The sequence below is a fragment of the Mobula hypostoma genome, chromosome 9 (assembly GCF_963921235.1).
Source record: "Mobula hypostoma chromosome 9, sMobHyp1.1, whole genome shotgun sequence".
Lineage (NCBI taxonomy): Eukaryota > Metazoa > Chordata > Chondrichthyes > Myliobatiformes > Myliobatidae > Mobula > Mobula hypostoma.
The window spans coordinates 138,596,087-138,622,911 of record NC_086105.1 but is presented as its reverse complement, the minus strand read 5'-3'; the positions used below and the strand labels follow the sequence as shown (position 1 = coordinate 138,622,911).

General features: G+C 43.2%; 2 protein-coding genes across 3 annotated transcripts in view; one reads left to right on the top strand and one right to left on the bottom strand.

Annotated features, from left to right (window-relative positions):
* Positions 1 to 552, bottom strand: part of cops3 (COP9 signalosome subunit 3) — a 47,323-nt gene extending 46,771 nt beyond the window's left edge. The window contains exon 1 of one of the 2 annotated variants that reach the window (XM_063059304.1): positions 422 to 552. The gene's annotated coding sequence lies outside the window, so the exon portion shown is untranslated. The remainder of the gene's footprint in view (positions 1 to 421) is intronic. The other variant, XM_063059305.1, reaches the window with a different exon arrangement.
* Positions 553 to 811: 259 nt separating this feature from the next.
* On the top strand, positions 812 to 26,825 carry LOC134352107 (5'(3')-deoxyribonucleotidase, mitochondrial-like). Its single transcript, XM_063059306.1, has 5 exons — positions 812 to 1,431; positions 8,990 to 9,090; positions 9,181 to 9,241; positions 14,634 to 14,748; positions 24,806 to 26,825. The coding sequence occupies exons 1-5, from the start codon at positions 1,159 to 1,161 to the stop codon at positions 24,943 to 24,945; spliced, it is 690 nt and encodes a 229-aa protein (XP_062915376.1). The 5' UTR covers positions 812 to 1,158; the 3' UTR covers positions 24,946 to 26,825.

The window sequence follows — 26,825 nt, the reverse complement described above, 5'->3', positions numbered from 1 at the left end:
ATTATTTGACAATATATTCAAAGGTTCAAAGTAAATTTATTATCAAAGTATATATATATGTAACCATATACAACACAGATGTTTTCTTGCAGGCATACTCAATAAATCCAATAACCATAACAGAATCAATGAAAGACTGTACCAATAGGGCAGACAACCAGTGTGCAAAAGACAACAGACTGCAAATACAAAAACGGGAAAAATAATAAATAAATAGGCAAGCAATAAATAAAGAAAACATGAGTCGTTGAAAGTGAGCCACAGATTGTGGGAACAACTCAGTGCTGTGGCAAGTGAAGTTATTCCCTTTGGTTCAGGAGCCTAATGGCTGCGCGTAATAACTGTTCCTGAACTTGAGAGAGTCCTGAGGCTCCTGTACCTACTCCCTGATGGCAGCAGTGAGAAGCGAGCATTACTGTACCTGGCGGATGGGATCCCTGATGATGGACGCTACTTTCCCGCGACAATGCGCCTTGCTGATGTGCTCAATGGTGGGGAGGGTTTTACCCGTGAGGGACCGGGCTGTAGGCACCACCTATGGTGTTCTCCATTCAAGGGCACTGGTGTTTCCACACCAGGCTGTGATGCAATATACTCTCCAACACAGTTTGTCAATACAAAATTTGTCCATAGAAAGTCAGTGCATTTCTGGAGAAGGACATTTTCGTGTTTATTTCCTGTTAGCGATTAAATATCCAGCATTTTGTCTCATGTTGTTTTTAACATCCTCACATGGAAATTTCTGTGCGTAAAGGAAACAAAACAAATTGATCCCGCCTACCGATTCGGCTGCCTTTATTGGTCTTACGGCAAACACTGAGTGCTTGTTCTCGGGCGTAATTTCCGGAGAGCCGGGGGACACAGTGCAACCCGAGACTTTTCCCAATAACCTGACCGGGTCCTTCAGTCAGTGTTGTTGTGGGGTGGGTCAGACCGGGTTTGTTTCGCATTACATAAGCGAACTCCCACTGCAAAGCGAGGTCCTCGCAAGCAACCATTGAACCCACTGGCCAAAGTGCATTCAAGCATTGGGGTATTCATCCGGTAGTTTGCATTATTGGCACGTGGCTAAATAATATATTTATTTCTCTCTTTTCTTCCCCCCCGTGCCTTGATGCAGAAGGCTATTTTGGGCACGTTGCTCTCCTTTGACACAGCATGATTTTCGGGAGCGGGTTTGCAACTCTCCGGAGTTCGGGGAGCAAGCTGCTTTGCGCAATGGCCAGGTCGTTCGGCGCAGTGCCGCATTATGCCGGAGGGAGCAAACGGCTGCGGGTGCTGGTGGACATGGACGGAGTGCTGGCTGATTTTGAGGGCGGTTTCCTGCAAAAGTACAAGGTCGCGTACCCCGAGGAGCCGTTCATTGAGCTGGCGGATCGCAGAGGTTTCTGGGTTTCCGAACAGTACGGACAGCTGCAGCCCGATCTGTGTGTAAGTGAAATGTGACACAAAATTAAATATATACAGTATTGCATCAAGCTGGTCAGTTTGCAAATTGAACGGAGCGTATCCAGATCTTCCGTCTACAATATCTTTGATCAAATTTATTGATAGAAAAAATTAAAAGGAGCAATTGATAAAATTTAGCGGTTTAAAGATAGCGCAGATGCTGGAAATCTGAAATTAAATGTATATCAGGTCGGTTCAAGTTCAAAGTACATTTATCATTAAAGTATGTATGCAGTATACAATCCTGAAAATCGTCTTCCCCTGAGACAGTCACTGAACAGCATTGAGAAATCTTATTGCCGGCCTGCGGATTTTCACAGCGTGTTTTATTTAATTACACTTACAGATACAGCATGGTAACGGGCCCCGAGCCGCCCTGTTACAACCATGTGACCAATTAACCTACTAACCAGTGTGTCTTTGGAATGTGGGAGGAAACCGGAGGGGGCTGGCGTTGGGCACGATGACGGGCTGTCCACTTCTCCCTCATCAGTGTGTTTAGTTCATCTACATTAGCTGCACCGCTGTCTTCTAGGAGTGTGTTGACCATAGTCTTGGGAGGGCCCCCAGGGTTCATCCTCCCATATGTTGACTAGGCTGGCAGGTAGCTCGGGTTGGCGTAGACAGTGCCCCGCTAGTTGCAGAATTCTCACTTTGATTTTAATGGACATCAACCCCAAAAATCCTGCCATTAACCTTGTATTCAGCCTGCAAATTCATCTTTCCAAAGTAAGTCACTTCACAGAGAGCTGAGCTGAGAAATGGCAGGTGGTTTAACCTCCATCTGCCACTTCTCAGCCCAGCTACGCATTCTGCCAACGCCCCCTTGGAAATGATGACAACCTTCTACGCTAAATGACGACTGAGTGTAAATTGATGTTATTAAGGAATGAGCAGTGTTGTGGGGAGAATGGTTGAAATGTTCAGGATTCAGGATGAATTAGTATTTGAAAAGGATGGAAGCTGGCAGGTCAATCACATGCTGCTGTGAGATTTTGAATGTCAAATTCCAAGTACATTTATTATCAAAGTATGTATAATATATCCAACCTTGAGATTCATCTCCTTAAAGACAGCCACAAAACAAAGAAACTCAATACGGCCCATTTAAAAGAAGATGGTCAGACACCCATGCAGGGAAAAAACAAATCGTGCAAACAACAAAAGTGAGTCCACAGCCACGAGGCCAGTCATTCATTGCAACGGATTCAGGAGCCCGTCAGTTATGGGCCACAGCCTTGGTTCCGTGTAGAAACGAGTTAGCCTCACAGTGCAGCGAGCTAAACTGGCCTGTCCCTTGCCTCTGGCCCTGACACCCTGACCTTTCCAATCCGGCCCGGTTCTTAAATTGTCCAAACCTCTGGTGGCTCCTCACTCCCCGTATCAGGCTTTGTCCACTGCTGGTACCTTCAGTGCTGAGTGAAAGCTTTTAAAGTTCAAGCTCCACTGTGCAGAATCTTGGTGACGTTTCTAAGCCACGTGGTCTGTTTAGGACCTGAAGCTCTTGTCTACCCTGTTGGGTAGGTATAAAACATTGCAATCATTACTGGTACTTGCTATTTTGCATGTTGCAAAGTGACCGTGGCTCAAAGGTACTTTCTTAGCTGTAAAATCTTTTGAAAGACCAAACTTGTGAAAGTGGAGTTTATTCTCATGTGCATGGGTGCAATGAAAACCTTACTTGCAGCAGTATCACAAGCACAGTGCTTCCGTAATTTTATATATTGCACTGTACTACTGCTGGGGGAAAAAAAACAAATTGTGATATACGTGAGTGATGATAAACCTGATTCTGATATGGGTCTCTATTATGGACTGAGAGTGGGAAGGGGCAATGAGAGAGGAATCAGGATCTTGCCTGGTGACTCAGGACTGTGTGCCAGCACTTGTGCCACCCCCCACCCCGGCACTCCTCCTCTGCTCCCGTCCCAGATCCCTTCCACGACACTCCACCCTCGCCATTCCTAACGTCCTTTGCGCTTGCCAGATTTACTAACTCGCTTTCTGCTCCACATTGACAAATACAGTAATGTGTAAAAGTCTTAGACACCCTGTTGATGTATGTGTGTATATAAGACTTCAATACAACTCCAATAACCACTGAAAGTCGGACCTGAAGATGGAAACATTGAAAACCAAAAGCTATTTTGAATACATCTTTGTAAGGATGCAATGTTAACAAAATAAGGATGGGTGATTTGTTTTGGTCTTTTAAAGATGAACTGTTATAGTTTATATGGAGCTTTGAAAGCGAAGGATTTTTGCTGCTTCCCCTGTCTAGTCTACAGATCCTCACAGTACCTCTACTTCCTCAGAACTACGTGTGGGTTCAGAACGACACTAACAATCACTAAAGATGCACAGTGGAGAGTATCTTCACTGGCTGCACCACAGCTGGGTATAGAAGGGAAACGTCTAAGAAAGGGTTAATTTCAGCTCAGTCCATCACAGGCAGCGTAGCAGGTAGCATGACGCTATTACAGCACGGTGCGTCTGGAAAATCGGTGGGTTGCCGGGCGGCATGGTTTGTTGGGCTGGAAGGGCCTGTTTCGTGTGTTATCTCTAAATAATAGGGAAAGCCCTCCCACCATTGAGCACGTTTACATGGAGTGCTGCCACAAGAAAGAGCATTCATCATGAAGCACCCCCTCTCTGTGCCATCCAGGCCAAACTCTCTTCTTGTTACTACCGTCGAGCAGGAGGTACAGGAACTTTGCATCTCACACCAGCAGGTTCAAGAACAGTTAATACTCTACAACCAACGGATTCCTGAACCAGCGTGGGTAACTTCTCTCACCTCAACTCTGAACTGATTCCACAACCTGTAGGCTCACTTTCAAGAATTTTACAACTTGTGTTCTCAGTATTGTTTTATTTGCACAATGTGTCTTCTTTTGCGCATTGGCTCATTATTAGTCTTCGTATGTTTTTTCATAAATTCAGTTGTATTTCTTTATTTTCTTTTAAATGCCTATAAGAAAATGAATCTCAAGATAGTATATGATGACATATACATACTTCAGTAATAAATTTGACTTTGACTTTGATCAAAAAATTCTCCATGTCTCGCCCACAATTCAAGTCGTCACTTTTTATTGTCATTTCGACCATAACTGCTGGTACAGTACACTGTAAAAACAAGACAATGTTTTTCAGAACCATGGTGCTACATGAAACAGTACAAAAACTACACTGAACTATGTAAAACAACACAAAAACTACACTAGACTACAGAACTACCCAGGACTGCATAAAGTGCACAAAACAGTGGAGGCATTACAATAAATAATAAACAAGACAGTAGGCACAGTAGAGGGCAGTAGGTTGGCGTCAGTCCAGGCTCTGGGTATTGAGGAGTCTGATGACTTGGGGGAAGAAACTGTTACATAGTCTGGTTGTGAAAGCCCGAATGCTTTGGTGCCTTTTGCCAGATGGCAGGAGGGAGAAGAGTTTGTATGAGGGGTGCGTGGGGTCCTTCATAATGCTGTTTGCTTTACGGATGCAGCGTGCGGTGTAAATGTCTGTAATGGTGGGAAGAGAGACCCCGATGATCTTCTCAGCTGACCTCACTATCCGCTGCAGGGTCTTGCGATCCGAGACGGTGCAATTTCCGAACCAGGCAGTGATACAGCTGCTCAGGATGCTCTCAATACAACCTCTGCAGAATGTGGTGAGGATAGGGGGTGGGAGACGGACTTTCCTCAGCCTTCACAGAAAGTGGAGATGCTGCCGGTCTTAAATTAAGTTAAGCCCAGCAGCGTCTCCTCTTAAATTAACAGTAGTAAATCCTATTCTGCTTATCTCCTTTCAGGTGCTTTACCCATTGAAAATTGATGTTAATCCACACAATGCGATTCTGGGTCTGAGCACTCAGGAAAAGAGAAGTGGAGAGAGTGAATTCCAGAATTTAGGCGTTCAGTAGCCAAAGATATGGCCATCAGAGGTGCAGTATTTACTTTGGGATAACCAAGAAGTTGGAATTAGACTTCTTAGTTTCAAGATGGGATTAGGTAACAGAGGTGAGGAAAAACAAGCTCAAAGCAATTTGAAAGCGGGGTTTCTGCCTTGCTTTAATGTGTAGGGCAGCCCGGTAGTGTAGCGGTCAGCGCAATCACTTTATGGCGCCAGCAATCACTAGTCGGGGGATGAATCCTGCCACTCTCACTAAGGGGTTCTCTGAGACCATGTGGGTTTTCTCCGGGTGCTCTGGTTTCCTTCCACATTCCAAAGACATACGGTTAGGGTTAGTGAGTTGTGAGCGTGCCGTGTTGGCGCCAGAAGTACGGCAACACTTGCTGGGCTGCCCAGCACAATCCTTGCTGATCTCCCCTTCCCTGTTACCTAATCCCACCTTGTAACTAAGACGTCTAATTTCAACTTCTTGGTTATCCCAAAGTAAATACTGCACCTCTGATGATGCATATAACTCATTTCACTCTGCTTTGATGTACAAGTGACAAATAAAGCTAGTCTTTAAAGTACCTGTATGTTGTTCTTTTGCACTACGGCCAACCCCATCCATGCACAGCTAGCACATGTTGGAATGGATGGCGTGTTCCAATGACAGAGGGAATAAAATTGTTGACATATGACCGTTTGATGGCTCTGGGTCTGTACTCACTGGAGCTTAGAAGACTGAGGGGGGATCTCATTAAAACCTGTCGAATATTGAAAGGCCTAGATAGAGTGGAAATGGAGATGTCTTCAATAGTGGGAAGAGTGTAGGACCAAAGAGCACAGCCTCACAATAAAAGGAGCTCTGTTCAGAACAGAGCTATGGAGCAATTTCTTTACTCCAGCTGTCCCAACCTAGAGTCTACGGACCCCTTAATGAACCATTGGTCCATTAAAAAGGATGAGACCCCCTGCTTTAGCCAGAGGTGGTGAATCTGTGGAACTCATTGCCGTAGATAGTGGAGACCTGGTCGTTAGGTATACTTAAAGATGAGTTTGATACATTTTTAATTTGTAATGGTGTCGTAAATACACGCCACAGGTGGCTATGGAGGACAAGTCAAAGGGTATATTTAAAGTGGAAGTTGAGGGGTTCTTAATTATTAAGGGCATCAAAAGTTACAGAGAGAATGGGTTTGAGGGGGAAAATAAATGAGCCACGATGGAGTGGCAGAACAGACTCAATGGGTCAAATGGCCTAATTCTGCTCTATGTCTTATTGGATGAACCCACAACCTACTGGCTCACTCCCAGGAATGCAATGAGCCAAGTCATGCCGATACCAATTGCTTCCTATTCTGAATCCTAGCAGTATTGACAAGCAAAAGTAAAAAAAAGTTCTTGCTGAGTTTTGCCTTTTGACATCCTGTATCTAAAAGAACTTCAATTATGTTAATTACATTATATCATATGCTGTATTCAAGTATTATTTTATAAAAACACAAAATTCAGCAACGCAGCAGGTCCAGTAGCATCAGTGGAACAAAAAACATGGTTAATGTTTCGGGTCAAAGACCCTTTGAGAGAATTGTTCGGAATGAATTGTCTTTGATGTGAAACATTTAACTCTGTTTTTCTTTCTACTGATGCTGCTTAACCTGCTGAGTGCTTCCAGCATTTTGTTTTTATTTCAGATTTACAGCACCTGTTTTTGCTTTCATTTAATACTCCCTACACTCAGTGGCCACTTTATTAGGTACAGTACACTTGAACACCTCGTTAATGCAAATAACTACTCGGCCTATCATGTGGCAGCAACTCAGTGCATAAAAAACACAAAGACATAGCCAAGAGGTTCAGTTGTTGTTCAGACCAAACATCAGAATGGGGAAGAAATGTGATCTAAGTGACTTTGTCCTTGAAATGGTTGCTGGTGCCAGACAGGGTGGTTTGCGTATCTCATAAACTGCTGATCTGGGATTTTCACACACAGCAGTCTCTAGAGTTTACCGAGAACGGTGTGTTAAACAAATCCAGTGAGCAGCATATCTGTGGGCAAAAATGCCTTGTTAACGAGAGAGGTCAGGAGCATATCAGACTGGTTCAAGTTGACAGACAGGAACGCCCACAGTAACTCAAACAACACTGGTATGCAGAGGAGCATCTCTGAATGCACAACATGCTTGACAATGAAGTGGACAAGCTACAAAAGCAGCAGAAGACCACACTGACTTCCACACCTATACCTAATAAAGTGGGTACTCATTGTATTTGTGGCACGGTAAATAGGCTTATTATTGTCACATGTAGCAAGGTACTGTACTGTGAAAAAATTTGTTTTGGACGCCATCCACACAGATCTTTTCATTACTGTAGTACAAAGGAAAACTATTCACCTGGGACCGGCCTTCTTCTGGTTACTACCATCAGGAAAGGTACAGGAACCTGAAAACCTTACCTTAACAATTCAAGAACAGTTTCTTCCCCTCTGCTGTTCAGATTTCTGAATGATCCATGAGCATTATTCATTTTATTTGCACTGTTAATTTTGTAATTTACAGTGATGTTGTGTCTTTGCCTTGTAATGCTACCACAAAGCAACAAGTTTATTTATTGAGATACAGTGCAGAATAGGCTCGTCTAACTCTTTGAGCCTCGCCACCCAGCAACCCCCAATTTAACCCTAGCCTAATCATGGGACAACTTACAATGACCAATTAACCTATCAACCGGTAGGTCTTTAGACTGCGGGAGGAAACCGGAGCACCCGGGGGAAAACCCATGTGGTCACGGGGAGAATGTACAAACTCCTTAGAGGCAGTGGCAGGAACTGAACCTGTGTCGCTGGTATTGTAAAGCTTTCTACTAATCACTAGGCCACTGAGTCAGTGATAATAAACCTAATTCTGACTCAGAAAGGGCATTGCAGGCAGAAAATAAGGTGCAAGATCACAATGGTGTAGATTGTCAGGTCAAGAGTTCTCCCTATTGTAGTAGGGAACTGTTCAATGCTCTTATGACAGCAGGATAGAAGCTATCGTTGAGCATGGTGGCACAGTTTAGATGGAAATACTGTGTGCAATTTGTAGGTCACATCCAGTGTAAGTAGATTGAAGTTCAAAGTAAGTTTACTATCAAAGTACATATGTCACCATATACAGTATTATCCTGAGATTCATTTTCTTGCGGGCAATCACAGTAAAAAGAGACCCAATAGAATCAATGAAAAACCGCACATGAACAAGATGGTCAAACAACCAACGTACAAGAGAGAACAGACTGTGCAAATATATGTACAAAAAGAAGACAAAAAACAAATAAAATAGTAATAAATAAATAAGCAATAAAAATTGAGAGCATGAGATGAAGAGTCCTTGAAAGTGAGGTCATAAGTTGTGGGAACAGTTCAGTGTTGAGGTGGGTGAAGTTCTTCCTTCTAGTTCAAGATCCTGGTGGTGTGGGTCCTGAGGCTCCTGTACCATCGTCCTGTTGGCAGCAGTGAGAAGAACAATATTTCATATCCAGCACCCCACGTTGAATTCATTTATTTAGTGACAATGTAGGGGATAATAATTGTATTACTGGCACCAATTGAACTTGACTTCTAATTAAACTATACTTGGATTTTTAAATTAAAATCACACAGGAGAAAGCGATAAGCATATGGGAGTCGAAGAACTTCTTCATTGAACTTGATCCCCTTCCAGGAGCAGTGGAGGCAGTGAAAGAGATGGCCAACATGAAAAAGTAAGTCAAGTCTCTAAAACAGTTTCACTTCTTGCTGAACTCCACCAGATTTCTGCAGTGATATTATGTGTCTGCTTTTCTTTTTCACAGCACTGACGTGTTCATTTGCACCAGCCCTATAAGGAAGTATGATCACTGTCCTTTTGAAAAAGTGAGTTATGCAAAAATGTCAACCAAGAAAACAGATTAAATATTTACCAAAGTATAAACTGAAATGGTGGAATTTTCGCTGGAGTTTAGTAAAATGATGATGGGGGGGGGGGAGAATCTCATTGAAAGCTATAATGGTATTGAAAGGCCTAGACAGAGTGAATGTGGAGAGGATGTTTCCTATAGTGGGGGAGTCTAGGACCAGAGGGCACAGCCTCAGAGTAGAAAGAAGTCTCTAGAAAAGCGATAAAGAGGAATTTCTGTAGCCAGAGGGTGGTGAATCTGTGGAATTCAAACTCATTACATATATTTAAAGCAGAGGTTGATAGGTTCTTGATTAGTAAGGGCATTACAAGTCACAGGGAGAAGACAGGAGAATGGGGTTGAGGGGAATAATAAATCAGCCATGACTGAGTGGAGGAGCAGACCCGATATGCTGAATGGCCTAATTCTGCTCCTGTGTCTTATGGTCTCATGGAAATATGAACGTTGTCCCACGCATGCATCTAGCAATAAAAAAATAGACTGGCTGTAGAATGCTTGAAAGAAAATGCTGTTTGCAAAAAGAAATTCAGTTGTAAATAAAAGTACTTAAAACCTGAACACGTTTAGGAAGAACAGAATTACAGATATTCTAGATGCATTGTGGATATGTTTTCCCTTGATAACCATTTAGAGCTTAAATAAGTAATTTTGTAAGATTGATGTGCAGGAACTCGTGCTAGAGAATGAGACTAGAATCCAAATGTCCTTTTTGTTTTGGCCATAGTTTATGAGAAATAAAATTCACTGTGGATAAATGTGAGGTATATTTTGATAAGAATAATAAAGTAAATCAATTATTCAAAGGCAAGTAGATGTCAAAATCATTTGGAGGAACAGAGCTTTCTGCAGACACACACCATTAAATGTAGCAGCATAATTGAACAAGGTCATTGAAAAACAGAACGTACTGATATTCAACTCTAGAGAGCAGTGAATGCAGAGCAACGAAGTTCTGTAAAATATTTAGAATATTGGTTAGACCACATGTGCTACTGTTTACAGTTCTTGTCTCCACATTATACAGTGATAAAAAGAAAAGATAACGAAAGAATTGGCAGAATGGTAATAAGAGCCAACTTGTCTGTTGGTAAAGATAAACAACAGGAATTCTGCAGATGCTGGAAAATCAAGCAACACACATCAAAGTTGCTGGTGAACGCAGCAGGCCAGGCAGCATCTATAGGAAGAGGCGCAGTCGACGTTTCAGGCCGAGACCCTTCGTCAGGACTAACTGAAGGAAGAGTGAGTAAGGGATATGAAAGCTGGAGGGGGAGGGGGAGATGCAAAATGATAGGAGAAGACAGGAGGGGGAGGGATAGAGCCGAGAGCTGGACAGGTGATAGGCAAAAGGGGATACGAGAGGATCACCCCATCTGTTACTCATTTTTATGCACACATTCTTTCTCTCACTCTCCTTTTTCTCCCTCTGTCCCTCTGAATATACCTCTTGCCCATCCTCTGGGTCACCCCCCCCCCCCGTCTTTCTTCCCGGACCTCCTGTCCCATGATCCTCTCGTATCCCCTTTTGCCTATCACCTGTCCAGCTCTCGGCTCTATCCCTCCCCCTCCTGTCTTCTCCTATCATTTTGCATCTCCCCCTCCCCCTCCAGCTTTCAAATCCCTTACTCACTCTTCCTTCAGTTAGTCCTGACGAAGGGTCTCGGCCTGAAACGTCGACTGCGCCTCTTCCTATAGATGCTGCTTGGCCTGCTGCGTTCACCAGCAACTTTGATGTGGGTTGTTGGTAAAGATGGGATTTTTCTCTTGATAAGAGAAAACAAACAGGGTGACCCAATGGGGGGTGGGGAGGGCGGCTTTAAAATTCTGTAGGTGATTGAAAGGATAGGCATGGACCATCCTCACCCAACTCATCAGTGTTTCTGGCAAATATTTGGTCAAAGTTGGGGAGGACTCCTACAAGTGGAATAAGATTTAACATGGCAGTGCTGCACGGCAGTTTTTCGGAGTTGGACTGCAACCAGTCACTGAGCAGCATTCATTAGAAAGAGCGAATAAAAATAAGGCAGGTGTGGGCGGAGCGGCCATTCATGGAGTGGCCGTTGTTTTGAGCGTACCAGTGTTGGAGTGGCTTTGGCTTATCGGGCTGGGGAAGGTAGGTATCGGGTAAGTTTCTTTCTTCTTTCTTCTTCTTTCCTCATCTGTTAGGGCACAGTTAGTGTAATGGGAATGGACCGGGGGCAGTTTTGTTCTGTGTATTGAAATGTAGGAATTCTGAGAGACCTCCAGCCTCCCCAATAACCACATCCCCACTAGGCGTACCAAGCTGCAGCTTCTCAGAGAACGTATTAAAGAACTGGAGCTGCAGTCTGATGACCTTCAGCTCCTACGGGAGAATGAGAAGATGATAGATAGGAGCTACAGGGAGGTAGTCACCCCTTGGTTGCAGGAGGCAGGTAATTGGGTGACTGTCAGGAGAAGGAGGGGAGATAGGCAGCCAGTGCAGAGTACTCCTGTGGCCGCTCCCCTCAATAATAAGTAGACCATTTTGGAATCTAATGAGATGGATGACCCACTGCGGGGAGTTGCAGTGACCAGGTCTCTGGCACTGAGACTGGTGCTCTGACTCAGAAGAGAGATGAAGAGTACTGCAGTGGTGATGGGAAATTCCATAGTCAGAGGAAGAGAAACAAGATTCTGTGGGCATGATAAAGACACCGGATGGTTTGTTGCTTCCAGGTTTCCAGGTGCAAGGATCAGAGATGTTGCTGATTGAGTCTACAGCATTGTAAAGGGGAAGAGTGAGCAGCCAGAAGTCTTGGTACCAATTGGCACCAATGACAGAGGTAGGAAAGGTAAAAGGGTCCTGAAAAGAAATTTTGGGGAGCTAGACTGAAAGCTGGAAAACAGGACTTCCAGCATAGTAATCTCTGGATTGCTGCTTGTGCCATGTGACAGTGAGTGTAAGAATAGAATGAGTTGGCAGGTGAATGCGTAGCTGAGGATCTGGTGTAGGAGGCAAGGGTTCAGATTTATCGATCATTCGGATCTCTTCTGGGGAAGGTATGACCTGTACAAATGGTACGAGTTACACCTGAACCCAAGGGGGAACCAATATCCTTGTGGGCAGGTTTGCTAGAGCTGTTTGGGAGGGTTTAAACTAATTTGCTAGAGGGCTGGGAACTGGAGTGACTGTGCTGAGGATGAGGTAGTTCACTTGCAAACAGAGGCAATGTGTAGTGAGACTGCTAGCAAGGAGAGGCTGATGACTGGGCAAAATTGCAGTCAACAGGATGGGTTGCAATGTAAAAGGCCGACAAAATTGAAAAGGATGAATACAGGACTGAAGGTGTTGTATTTGAATACATGGTGTACGGAATAAAGTGAACTTTTACCACAGTTATAGATTGGTATGTATGATGTTATGGGCATCACTGAATTGTGGCTGAAAGATTATAGTTGGGAGTTTAATTGTATGGAAAGGACAGGCAAGTAGGCAGAGGGCGTGGCATGGCTCTGTTGGTAAAAAATAAAATAAAATCATTAGAAAGAGATGATATCGGAAGGTCTTGAATTGTTGTGGATAGAGCTAAGGAACTGCAAGGGTAAAAAGACGGTAATGGGAGCTGTATACAGAACTGCAAACGATAGTAAGATTGTGGTCTACAAATTACAGTGGGAGAGATAGAAAATGCAAATCAGAAGAGCAATTTTACAATAGTAATGAGGAATTTCAATATGCAGGTAGGTGCTGGATTCCAGAGGGGGAGTTTCTAGAGGCCTATGAGATGGCTTTTTAGAGTAGTTTGTGGTTGAGCCCACTAGGGGATCAGCTGTTCTGGATTAGGTGTTCTGCAATGAACTGGAATTGATTAGAGAGCTTAAGTTTAAGAATAAGGGGTAGACCATTTAGAACGGAGTTGAGGAAAAACATTTTCACCAAGAGAGTGGTGGATATATGGAATGCTGTGCCCCAGAAGGCTGTGGAGGCCAAGTCTCTGGATGCTTTCAAGAAAGAGATGGATAGAGCTCTTAAAGATAGCGGAATCAAAGGTTATGGGGATAGGTCAGGAACTGGTTACTGATTGTGGATGATCAGCCGTGATCACAGTGAATGGCGGTGCTGGCTCAAAGGGCCGAATGGCCTACTCCTGCACCTGTTGTCTATTGTCTATTAAGGTAAAGGAACACTGAGGGCCACTGATCATAATATGATAGAATTCACTCTGCAATTTGAGCAGAAGAAACTAAAGTCAGATGTATCAGTATTACAGTAGAGTAAAGGGAATTACAGAGGCATGAAAGAGGAGCTGGCCAAAATTGCTTGGAAAGGAACACTAGCAGGAACAATGGTAGAGCAGCAATGGCAGGAATTTCTGGGAGCAATTCAAAAGATGCAGGATAGATACACACCAAAGAGGAAGAAGTATTCTCAGGGCAGGATGACACAACTGTGGCTGACAAGAGAAGTCAAAGCCAATGAGAGGGTACATAATAGAGCAAAAATTAGTGGGAAATTAGAGGATTGGGAAACTTTTAAAACCAGAGGCAACTAAAAAGTCATAAAAAATGAAAAGATGGGATACAAAGCTAAGCTAGCCAATAATTAAGAGGATACCAAAAGTTTCTTCAGATATATAAAGGGTAAAAGAGAGTCAAGAGTAAGATATTGAACCACTGGGAAATGATGCTGGAGAGGAGGTAATGAGGAACAGGGATATGGAGGATGAACTAAATAAGCATTTCCTAGAGATTCCTTTGCAGGTTGAGTTGGTGGTGAGGAAGGCAAACACGATGTTAGCATTCATTTTGTGAGGACTGGAATATAAAAGCACTGGTGGGGCCTCACTTGGACTATTGTGAGCGGCTTTGGGCCCCCTTTATCTAAGGAAGGATGTGCTGACTTTGGAGAGGGTCCAGAGGAGCTTTACGAGAGTGATCCCAGGAATGAAAGGAAGGGCACTTGCTGACTCAGCCTGTACTTGCTGGAGTTCAGAAAAATGAGTGGGGGGTCCCATTGAATATCGATAGGTGAATACGTGAAGAGGAAAGGATGTAGCGGGTCTAGGAACAAAGGGCACACACTCAATGGGCTGAATGGCCTAATTCTGCTCCTGTGTCTTCTCGTCATAAATGCATTTAAGGGAATGCTGGAGAAACAGAGAGAAAGAACTATAAGAGGAAAAGGATTGGAAGGGGCATAAACACTCCTATAGTCCTTACAGGTTACAGGCATGTTCCTTTGCTGACAATGTGCATGGTTAAAAGGGGAAAAAAATGATACCACTGATTAAAAAGAACATACAAAAATTCGCAGCTTCTTGCATCAATCTGATGATTTTCTAATAGTGCGATAAGAATGAAGTGCTACGTTGACTCTGTTTTCACAGTACGCGTGGGTAGAGAAACATCTCGGGAAGGAGTTTCTGGAGCTGATGTTGCTAACGCGGGATAAAACATTGATATCCGGCAGCTTGCTGATAGACGACAAGCCAGATATATCAGGTAATGTTCTCAGTTTTACAAGGTACATTTAATTCAGAATTCAGGGGACCTTCAGTAGAACCAGGAAATTCAGTCGACCTTCACTAATCCGACTACCTGTAATCCAGTTCCTTCGATAATCTAGCACTGATTATGCTTCATGTGATCCTTCTGTAATTTGGCATTTTTACTAATCCGGCACTCCTCAGATCCAGTGGTCCCAGTGGTGCCGGATTAGTGAAGGTCGACCTGTATCACTAGGACTTCCTGTGATGAAAGTCTTGAAGCCTTTCCTGGCAGTGCTGTGACATGATTATCAGTTACAAGCTGGGTATGGTTGCTGGAATTTATCAAAATGTTAAAATGTTCTGCTGATCTGATCACATGGTTCATTCATAAATTACTTCCGTCGGACATAGATAAAGCTAAATATACGAGTTTGCTCGACAGTTGCACAGGGCTTGAACGCCATCACCTCTTGTAAAGTAAAATCAAGCAACGTAGGCAAAACAGAGCTTCACTTCCAGATGAGATCAACGCCTTCTATACTGGCTTTGGCTGTCAAAGCTTGGAGGAACTATCACAAACACCCATAACCCCGATGACCCTGTGATTTCAGTCTCTGCCAACGTGCGAGCAGCCGTCAGGAGGGTGACCCCACCACCTGGACATGGTACCTGGCCAACTAATAAAGACCTGTGCTGATCAAATACTGGTATGCTCACTGAGATCTTTAACCTCTTGCTTCAGCAGTCAGAGGTACCCACCTGCTTCAAGCAGACTTCACTAAGAAGAGCATGGTAACCTTCCTCAGTGAGCATCATCCAGTAGCACTTACATCCACCGAGATGAAGTGTTTTGAGAGTTTTGTGATGAAAGATATCAACTCCTGCCTGAGAAGCGACTTGGATCTGCTCCAGTTTGCCTACCAGAGCAACAGCTCCACTGCAAATGACATTCATTGACTCCTCATTGAATCCTGGAACATCTGGACAGTGACAATGCATGCGTCAGGATGCTCTTCATTGACTACAGCTTGGCATTCAGTACCATCATTCCCCGAAAACTAATCAATAAGCTTCAAGACCTTAGCCCCTATACCTCCTCCTGCAATTGGATTCTCAATTTTCTCACTTGCAGACCAAAGTCAGTTTGGATTGGCAACAACATCTCCTCCACAATCTCCATCAGCACAGGTGCACCACAAGGCTGTGTGCTTAGCCCCCAGCTGTACTTGTTTTACACTTATGATTGTGTTACTAGGCACAGCTCCAATGCTCCTGTTTGCTGAATCGAAGGTGGTGACAACTCAGCATATAGGAGTGACATTGAAAATCTGGCTGAGTGGTGCCATAACAACAACCTCTCGCTCACTGTCAGCAAGACCAAGAATCTGATTATTGATTTCAGGAGGAGGAAACCAGAGGCCCATGAGCCAGTCCTCACTGGAGGGTCAGAGGTGGAGAGGGTCAGCAACTTTATATTCCTCAGTGTTATCGTTTCAGAGGACCAGTCCTGGGCCCAGCATGCAAGTGCAATTATGAAGAAAGCACAACAGCACCTCTACTTCCTTTGGAGTTCGCGAAGATTCGGCATAACATCTAAAACTTTGACAAACTTCTATAGATGTGTATAGGAGAGTATATTGCCTTTCTAGCATGCATGCTCAATAAATCTATAATCGAATAATAACAATAACAGAAGCAACGAAACACCAATGCCCTTGAATGAAAGATCCTATAGAATCTTTGTGGATGAGCCCAGTCCATCACAGGTAAAGCCCTCCCCACCATTGAGCTCATCTTCACGAAGTGTTGCAGGAAAGCAGCATCCATCATCAGAGACCGCAACCACCCAGGTCATGATCTCTTCTCACTGTTGCCATCAGGAAGAAGGTACAGGAGCCTCAGGACTCTCACCATCAGGTTCAGGAACATTTAATTATCCCTCAACCAAAAGGCTCTTGAACCAAAAGGATAACTTCACTTGCCCCATCACTGAAATGTCCCCACAACCTATGGACTCACTTTCAAGGATTTATCTCATGTTCTCGATATTTATTGCTTATTTATTTATTTATTTATTATTATTTCTTTCTTTTTGTGTTTGCACAGTTTGTTGACTTTAGCACACTGGTTCAATGCCCGAGTTGGTGCGCTCTTTCATTCATTCTGTTTTTATTATTATTCTATTATGGATGGACTGAGTATGCCCACAAGAAAATGAATCTCCGGGTTGTATATGGTGACATAAATGTATTTTGATAATACATTTGAACTTAGAATAGTAAGTTCAGAAGTCCAAAGTAAATTTATTATTGAAGTACATTTGTTGCCTATACTACCCTGAGATTCATTTTCATGCAGGTATTGACAGTAAACATGTAGAAACACAATAGAAGCAGAGCAAATCTGCACACAGCAAAGACAGACTACAAATTGTGCAAAATAGGAAATAAATAGACAGCTGAATAACAAATATTGAGAACATGAGTTGTAGAATGCTTGATAGTGAGCTCAAAGATTGTGGATTCTGTTCAGTGTTGAGGTGAGTGAAGTTGTCCACGGTGGTTCAAGAGCCTGATGGTTGTGGGGTAGCAACTGCTCCTGAACCTGGTGGTGTGGGTGCTGAGGCTCCTGTACTTGCAGCAGCGAGAAGAGATCGTGTCCTGGGTGGTGGGGTCTCTCATGATGGATGCTGCTTTCCTGCTGTGGTGCTCACTGTGGATGAGTTCAGTAGTGGGGAGGGCTTTAACTGTGATGGACTGGGCTGTATCCACTACCTTTAGAATGCACAGATTTACAGGTTGGCACTGTGTGGCTGGAATTTTGTAGTGTCTGATTCAGACCCTGTAAAGCCTTGATGTTATTTTTCTACGTTGTCAGTGCCGTATCAGATATTGTGGTTTATTGTTATTGTGCTGGAGACTTTGCCTACTTGTATACCACTGTGTGGCTCCGTAATGCTATTTCACAATGCTGAAAACACAGTGGGTGTGTGTTGTCGCTAAATAAAAGGCTGGAGTCCATATTTCACAGGTGAAATCCAAATTAGAAAAGGCAGAGACAGTGATAAATTTAGTTTTAACTCTTTTCCCCTGACAGGAAGTTGTGGATTCAAGTCCCTCTGTAGAGATTTGACCAAAACAGGTTTGAGCTGATACTAGGGGAGTGTTTCACTGCCAGCAGTTTTTCCATTGGGCGAGATCTTAAACCAAGCTGGACATGGCATTGTTTAGAGGATGGTTGTTCGTCTGTCTTTGTGCGTAATTTTTCATTGATTCTATTGTATTTCTAAGTTCTGCTGCGATTGCCTGCAAGAAAATGAATCTCAAGGTGACATATGGTGACATATACTTACTTTGATAATAAATTTACTTTGAACTTTGTGAGCAGGTGACTTATTATTCCAGTGGAGACGCAAGTGTTATCCCAGTCTAAGCTACAACGTGTCCTCAAACGATATCCTGAAAACAGCAGCAGATGCTGGAATTCTGAAATAAAAACAGCAAATGCAGGAAACACTCAGCAGGTTAGGCAGCATCTGTGAAGAGAGAAACAGAGTTAATGGTTCAGGTCAGTGACCTTTCATTGGAAAACTTTGTCCAGTTAATTCTGATTTTATCAATCTAGTAGATTTTGTAATAAAGGGAGAACATTCCTGTGAGCTTGAGGACACGAGGATGTCTGCAAGAGATGTTGTGTCAGGAAGGTAACATCCATCGTTAATGGCTCCCACCGTCTGGGACATGCTCTCTTCTCGATGCGGCCATCGGTCAGGTGGCACAGGAACCTGAAGTCCCATACCTCAAGTTTCAACAACTACTTCTTCCCCAGTTCCATCAGGTTCTTGAACCAACCTGACAAACCCCAACACTCCCTCGCATCTCCAACATCCCAAACATCCCAAACTTTGGCTGCTGTCTGTGTGGAGTTTGCATGTTCTCCTTGTGACCATTGTACCAGGTACTGTACTCTTAATTAGCTCCCACGTCTCAAAGACATACTGTATTGGTGAGTGAGATGGTTGGCTATGAGTTACCCCTTGGTGTAGGTGAGTAGCAAAAACATCAAACAGGATCTGATGGGATTGTGTCCAGGGGAATAAATTAAAGGGCTACAGGGAAAATGGAACAGTAATTCCCTCCATCACTGAGGTACTGAGGTGCATTGGCTGCGTGTACAGATCACGATGCCAATACTTGGACAGTCTATTCCAGCAACACCTCCCGTCGTGTGTACAGAGCATGATGCAGGTACTCCGACAGTCAGTATCAGCAGCACTTCCCAGAACACTGGTCCCTGCCAGCAGACACAGGTTCACCAACTTGCCCTGCAGATTCCCCTCTGAGTTACTCAACATTCTGGCATGAGTATATCAACCGCCCTTTATCTAAATCATGGAACTCCTCCCCACAACAGCAACTGGGAACACTTCACCAGAAGGAATGCACTGGTTCAAGAAGGCTCTAAGGTTGGAAGGAGCAAAGTTTAAGGGAGCGGTATGGGGCTAGTTTTATACATAGAGAGTGATAGGTGGCTAGACCAATATTCCAGTATCTGTAGAAACTCTTATGTCCATGATAGTTGCCTGGAACTCACTGTCAGGGCAGATGGTGGAAGCAGCCATTGTAGTGATGTTTAAAAGCCATTTAAAGAGATATCTGAACCTTTTTTTAAGTTAGATATACAGCAGGCCCAACAAGCTGCCTAGCAACCCACCTATTTAATCATAACATAATTACAGGACAATCTAGAGTGACCAATTCTACTCATCAGTATGTCTTTAGACTGTAGGAGGACAATTTAGAACGACCAATTAACCTACTGATTGGTATGTCTTTAGACTATGGGAGAAAACCAGAGCACCCAGACAAAACCCACATGCACATGGGAAGAACATACAAACTTTCTTTACAGAGGGTGCCAGAAATAACCTCCAAACTCCAACGCTCCAAGCTGTAATAATGTCCCGCTAACCGCTACACTGTTGGGCAACCTAGGAAGGAAATGGAGGGATACGGATTACATGCAGGATGCGGATTAGTTTTATTTGGCCAACACAGACAGTATGGGCCGAAGGGCCTCTTACTGTTCTGTGTTCATAGACACCTCCTTGTGTGCATGTAGGGCTGGACAATAAACTCTCACCTCGCCAACAATGCCCGGAGCTGTGTACATAGAAAGAGGCCCCTCAGTTAACCATATCTAGCCCCACGATTGTACTTGGCTCTACCAGCCCTGTTCACACACACCTCAACAAGTGAACAGAGTCGAGCTGTGAGCTGCTGTGAAGAGGGAATGTTCAATCTGTGCGGACCACAAGTATTTCATTGCTATTGTTTCAAACACAAGGTTTTTTCTGATTGGTCTTTGGTTTGATGGATGGTATTTCAGTGCTTTCTTTGTTCTGGAGCAGGGGTTTAATTCCCTGAGGTAAAGTCTGTTGAAGGACAAAGAAAATTCATTGCAGGAGGCTCAGTTTATTGTTCCAATTCTGAGGACTTGAGAACTTGATCAATAACACCAATGTTTGAAATATCTCTTGTCAGAAAAGAAAAATAATGGACTAGCAATACTTTACACAGTCTGTTGCTTTCACAAAAACACCAATTAAAATATATTTTGTTGTGATTTGGACATCCCAGGGAGCCCTGGAATGAAAATATTGTTGCTTGGAGCGAGTCGGTAACCCTTCTAAATAAAGTGATGTTTTATGTAGATGTCTAATTATCAAGTTGTCCATGTGCAGGGAACCAACATTTTTATTCAGCAACTTCAGATCCTGATTTACAAGAAACTGCAGATGTCAAAATAAATTTATGATCAAAGTATGTACAACCTTGAGATTTTATTGCAGGCACCCACAGGAAAACAAAGAAATACAGTAGCATCCACAAAAAAACGCACATAACGAAGACTGACACACATCCAATGTGTAAAAGAGGAGAAATAGTGAAAATAATAATAAAAAAAGAAAAACAAATAATTCTGAGATCATGAGGCCAAATTTATTTAGCCTCCTGAGGAAGCAGAGGCACTGGTGAGTTTTTTTTGGCTGTGAACATCATCGTGGTTTGACCAGAACAGGTAATTGGGATGTTCAGACCTGGAAACATGAAACTCTGAACCCTCTCAACCTCAAAACCATTGTTGTAGAGGAGCACGGTCACTGGCTCACTTTCTGAAGTCAATGACCAGCTGTTTTGTTGACATTGAGGGAAAAGCTGGTGTCACGACACTATGACATTGGCATGGGTGGACAAAAGAGAGGCAGTGGATGTCATTTCCTAAATTTTCAGAAGGCATTCAATAAAGTGCTTCAGGTGCAGCTGCTTAACAAGATAAAATCCTATGGTGTTACAGGAAAGATACTGGCATGGATAGAGGAATGGCTGACAGGCAAGAGACAGCGGATGGGAATAAAGGGGACCTTTTCTGGTTGGCTGCCAGTGACTAGTGGTGTTCCTCGGGGGTCAGTATTGGGACTGATACTTCTCACATTGTCAATGATTTAGATAGTGGAATTGATGACACGAAGGTTTGCAGATGATACGAAGATAGGTGGAGGGGTAGGTCGTGCTGAGGAAGCAATGTGATTGCAACAGGACTTAGACAAATTGGAAGAATAGGCAAAAAAGTGGCAGATGGAATAGAGTGTTGGGAAATGTGTGATAATGCATTTTGGTGAAAGCGACAAAAGTGCAGACTATCATCTAAATGGGGAGGAAATTTAAACATCTGAGGTATAAAGGGACTTAGGAGTCCTCGTGCAAGACTCCCAGAAGGTTAATTCATAGGTTGAGTTTGTGGTAAAGGCGGTAAATGCAATGTTGGTATTTATTTCAAGGGGAATAGAATATAAAAACAAGGAGATAATGCTGAAGCTTTATAAGACACCAGTCAAGCCACACTTGGCATATTGCCAACTGTTTTGGGCCCCTTATCTCAAAGGATCTGTTGTCATTGGAGAGAGTCCAGAGGAGGTTCACGAGTATGATTCCAGAAATGAAGGGGTTAATATATTAGGAGCGTTTGGCAGCTTTGGGCCTGTACTCACTGGAATTTAGAAGAAGGCGTGAGGATCTCATTGAAACCTATTGAATGTTGAAAGGACTAGATAAGGTGGATGTGGAGAGGATGTTTCCTATTGGGGGGAAGGGGTATCCAGAACTAGAGGGCACAGCCTCAAAATTGAGGGGCAACATTTTAGAACAGAAGTAAGGAGGAATTTTTTTAGCCATAGAGTGGAGAATCTATGGAATGCTCTGGCATAGACTGCAGTGGAGGCCAAGTCTGTGAGTATATTTAAAGCAGAAGTTGATAGATTCCTGATTTATCAGGGCATCAAGGGATATGGTGAGAGGGCAGGTATGTGGGGTTGAATGGGATCCAGGATCAGCCATGATGAAATGGTGGAACAGACTCGATGGACTGAATGGCCCAATTCTGCTCCTATGTCTTATGGTCAGGCGGCAATTCTCAGACACCTCCTCTTGCTTACTCCTTGAAAAGGACCTCACTCAAGAACATCAGGCCATTGTTTCGCACACCATCACCAATTTTATCGACTCTGGAGATCTCCCATTCACTGCCAGCAACATCACGGTTCCCTTACCTTGCACTGCTAGTCTCTACTTCCGACCCAAGATCCATAAACCAATCAGTAAAATTGTTACTCTGGGTTTCCTGCATCTGCAGAATTCCTTCTGTTATGATTGGCTTGGGACAGATGGCCAGTTTCTGTGTTTAAAAAATTACTGTAATTCAAAAAGTGGAGTTTATTGTCATCTGACTGTTTATATATGCTTTACAACCAAATGAAATAATGTTCCTCCAGACCACAGTGCATCCGTAGAACACATCACACACAGCATATAAACCAAAATATTATACCCTAAATAAGTGAATAAAATATCATTCAAAATGCATGTAGTGCAGGTAAACAGTACGGTAAACAGCTAAAACAAGCTGATCAGTTAAACGGGATTGAATTAACTTTGTCCTCAAGGTGTCTCATAAATAAGTAGTTCATTGTGCAGACAATTACTGTCATTTCGGTGAGAACATTGGGGCCTGGCTTGTTTATAGTTCAAACAGAATTAATTACTCAACAAATACATGGACTGAAACACTAAGTGAAAGTGATAGTCTGGTTCTGAAGAACTGCAGAACTTTACCCGAGCATGCTATGGACATTATTAGCACTGCTCACAAGATTTCTTTTATATTTATAAGAAGGGTGGGAGGCAGCAGAAAGGAAACTATAGATCTGTTGGTGTGACATCAGTGGTTGTGAAGTTGTTGGAATCGATTGTTAAGGATGAGATTACGGTGTACCTGGAGGCACATGACAAGCTAGGCCAAAGCCAGCATGATTTCCTGAAAGGAAAATCCTGCCTGACAAACCTACTGCAATTCTTTGAGGAAATTACAAGCAGGGTAGCCAAAGGAGATGCAGTAGGCGTGGTGTGTTTGGATTTTCACATGGCCTTTGACAAGGTGCTGCACATGAGGCTGCTTAGCAAGATAAGACCCCATGGTATTACAGGGAAGTTACTAGCGAGGGTGGAACATTGGCTGGTCGGCAGAAAACAGAGAGTGGGAATAAAGGGATCCTATTCTGGCTGGCTGCTGGTTACCAGTGGATTTCCACAGGGGTCAGTGTTGGGACAGCTGCTTTATACGATGTATGCCAATGATTTGGACTATGGTATTAATGGATTTGTGACTAAATTTGCCAATGATACAAAGATAGGTGGAGGAGCGGGTAGTGTTGAGGAAACAGAGAGCCTGTAGAGAGACTTAGGTAGTTTAGGGGAATGGGCAAAGAAGTGGCAAATGAAATACAGTGTTGGAAAGTGTATGTTCATGCACTTTGGTGGAAGAAATAAATGGGCAGACTGTTATTTGGGTGGGGAGAGAATTCAAAATGCAGAGGTGCAAAGAGACTTGGGAGTTCTTGTGCAAGATACCCTAAAGGTTAACCTCCAGGTTGAGTCTGTTGTGAAGAAGGCAAATGCAATGTTGGCATTCATTTCTAGAGGTATATAATATAAGAGCAGGGATGTGATGTTGAGGCTCTATAAGGCACTCGTGAGACCACATTTGGAGTATTGTGTGCAGTTTTGGGCTCCTTATTTTCGAAAGAATATACTGACATTAGAGAGGGTTCAGAGAAGATTCACAAGAATGATTCCAAGAGTGAGAGGGTTACCGTATGAGGAACGTCTGGCAGCTCTTGGGCTGTATTCCCTGGAGTTCAGGAGAATGAGGGGGGATCTCATAGAAACATTCCGAATGTTAAAAGGCCTGAACAGATTAGATATGGCAAAGTTATTAACCATGGTAGGGGATTCTAGGACAAGAGGGCACGACTTCAGGATTGAAGGACGTCCTTTGAGAACTGAGATGCAGAGAAATTACTTTAGTCAGAGGGTGGCAAATCTGTGGGTTATGTTGCCATGAGTGGCTGTGGAGGCCAAGTCATTGGGTGTATTTAAGGCAGAGATAGATAGGTTCTTGATTAGCCAGGGCATCAAAGGGTATGGGGTGAAAGCAGGGGAGTGGGGATGACTGGAAGAATTGGATCAGCCCATGATTGAATGGTGGAGCAGACTCAATGGGCTGAATGGCCGCCTTCTCCTGTATCTTATGGTCTTATATTGTTGACGAATGTTCCTGGTACTTGAGGTTGGGGATGTTCCTAGTATGAAATGAAATCTTCAGGTCTACATGAACAGAGTTGCAGGACATGGAGCTGCCAGTTTACACAGAGGAATGGAGACATGAGAGACTACTGATGTTGGAATCTGCAGCAAAGAGCAAACAGCTGGAGGAACTCAGTGGATCAGGCAGCATCTGTGGATGGCAATGGACTCCCCTCTCCAATCCTCTCTTGCTCCCCTGTCAGTCTCCCCACCCCCATTGTCTTGTCCCCTCACTGACCCCGCCCCCAACCGTGATTGTGATTCTGAGTTTGTTAGCCTGTTGGAACATGGGCCTTGTATTATTTGTACTGTTTCCACGGCGACATCCAAGTCCTGCCTGTTAATAATATTTCCCCTTGTGTTTTGTAGGTGTGGAACCCCATCCTGAGTGGGAGCATATACTTTTCTCTGCTTGCCACAATATGCACGTACAACTGAGAGCACCCAGAAGGCGGCTACACTCTTGGGCTGATGACTGGAGACTACTCCTGGACGGCAAGCGGCAGTGATGGCCTGCATGCGGCCTTGGATGTTTCAGTTGTTGTGGAACAATGAACCTTGACTGTGTGATGCAGAATTCAAACCACGCACATGGCATGTGATGATCAGTTATCAACTTGGACTGCAAACACGTTACGAGGTTCTAGCTCCTGTAGTTTTCAGATATTTTTTGGGGGTGCGTTTCAGTGAAAGAGACATTAAACAGGCGATAATGTAGATTGGATTGGGACCCAGTGACACACTAGAAATTGCTTCCGTTGTATCCCTTGCTAATTCTGCATTCTATAACGCACACAAATGCTGGAGCAACTCAGCAGGTGAGGCAGCATCTACGGAGAGGAATTAACAGTTGACGTTTCAGCTGGGACCCTTCATCGGGACTGGAATGGAAGGAGGAGGAAGGCAGAATAAGAAGGAGGGAAAAGTGCAGGTGATGGGTTAAGCCTCCAACATTTTGTGTGTGTTACTCTGGATTACCACCATCTGCAGAATCTAAACACAAAAGATTCTGCAGATACTGGAAATCCAAGAGCAACATAACACACAAAATGCTAGAGGAACTCAGTAGGTCAGGCAGCATCTATGGAGAGGAAGAAACAGTCAACATTTCGGGCCCAAACCCGTCATTAAGACTGGAGAAGAGTCTCGTCCTGAAACGTTGCCTGTTTATTCCTTTCCATAGATGGTGCCTGACCTGCTGAGTTATTCCAGCATTTTGTGTGTGTTAATCTGCAGAATCTTGTGTTAATGATATGCACTCTATTAATATTGTTCTCGCTGTTTCAGGAAAGTCGAATCTAAAGTAGTTACAGTGATACATGACAGATTGCAGATGAGTAATTTTTAAAGTCCCAGTAATAATATTTGACAGAAAATAAATAATGCAAAATTGGCAACGCACAGATGTGTTCATTTTGTTTGACCTGTCTGCTGCTTTTCACTGTTGGACAGAAATAGTTCTGGTGTCACTGCAATGTTTCACAGTGAAAACTAACATCATTGAGAGAAATAGAAGTCATGAACCATTGTTTCTAGATTTGCTGTGTCTGGTAATACAAAAGCACTTTTATGATGGATTACATTTACCTTTGACAATGCTGGTGCTACACGTGCTAATTTTTAATCTCTTGCTGTATAGACTGTGGTAACTAAAATTCCTGATTCAGTGATCCAGGGCAATATTTGCATGCAGAACAAGATTTTATACCATGTTTTGGGGTTAGCCTGATGTTAACCTAAATTTTCAATATAAAGTGGCATTAACTTCTAAACAGACTCCTTCGGTGAATTATCTTCGAAACAGGTGGTCCTTCTCACTAATTCTGCAACTGACTGTTTTAAGTGTCCAGAGCTCTTGCAGATTCCAAAGAATTGAACGACTTGGATAAATGTTTACTTTTAAACCTGGTAGAGTTCGTCACTTGATTTGTCAGCTCATATTTCCTTTGGGCTTAACAGATATTAGCAATGGATGTGCAAAGAAAATAGAAACCACTTTAGGCCTGAAATATTTAGCTAACATGGCAGCTAACATGCAAGTGTATTTAAATCTACAAGAAGGTTGTTTAAAATGTTATGTATTTTAAATATTTTCATTTTATATTGCTCTCTTAATGGTGACATTGTAACTTACATCATTATGATAGACACAGACTGCAATTATTCCAATGTTCTTTTATGATGATGTTAGTTTTCAGGATAATGTAAGCAGTACTCACAACAGTAAATTCCATGCTTTCCTCGTCTTGCCATAAATGAAACTGCTGGCTTAATAATTGGTAAAATGTTAGTAAAGATCAAATATACAAGTCACTAGGTTTACAGTGATTATTGCAAAAGTAACAATGCAAATTGTTATATTAAATACTAAGTGTTTATATCTACATAT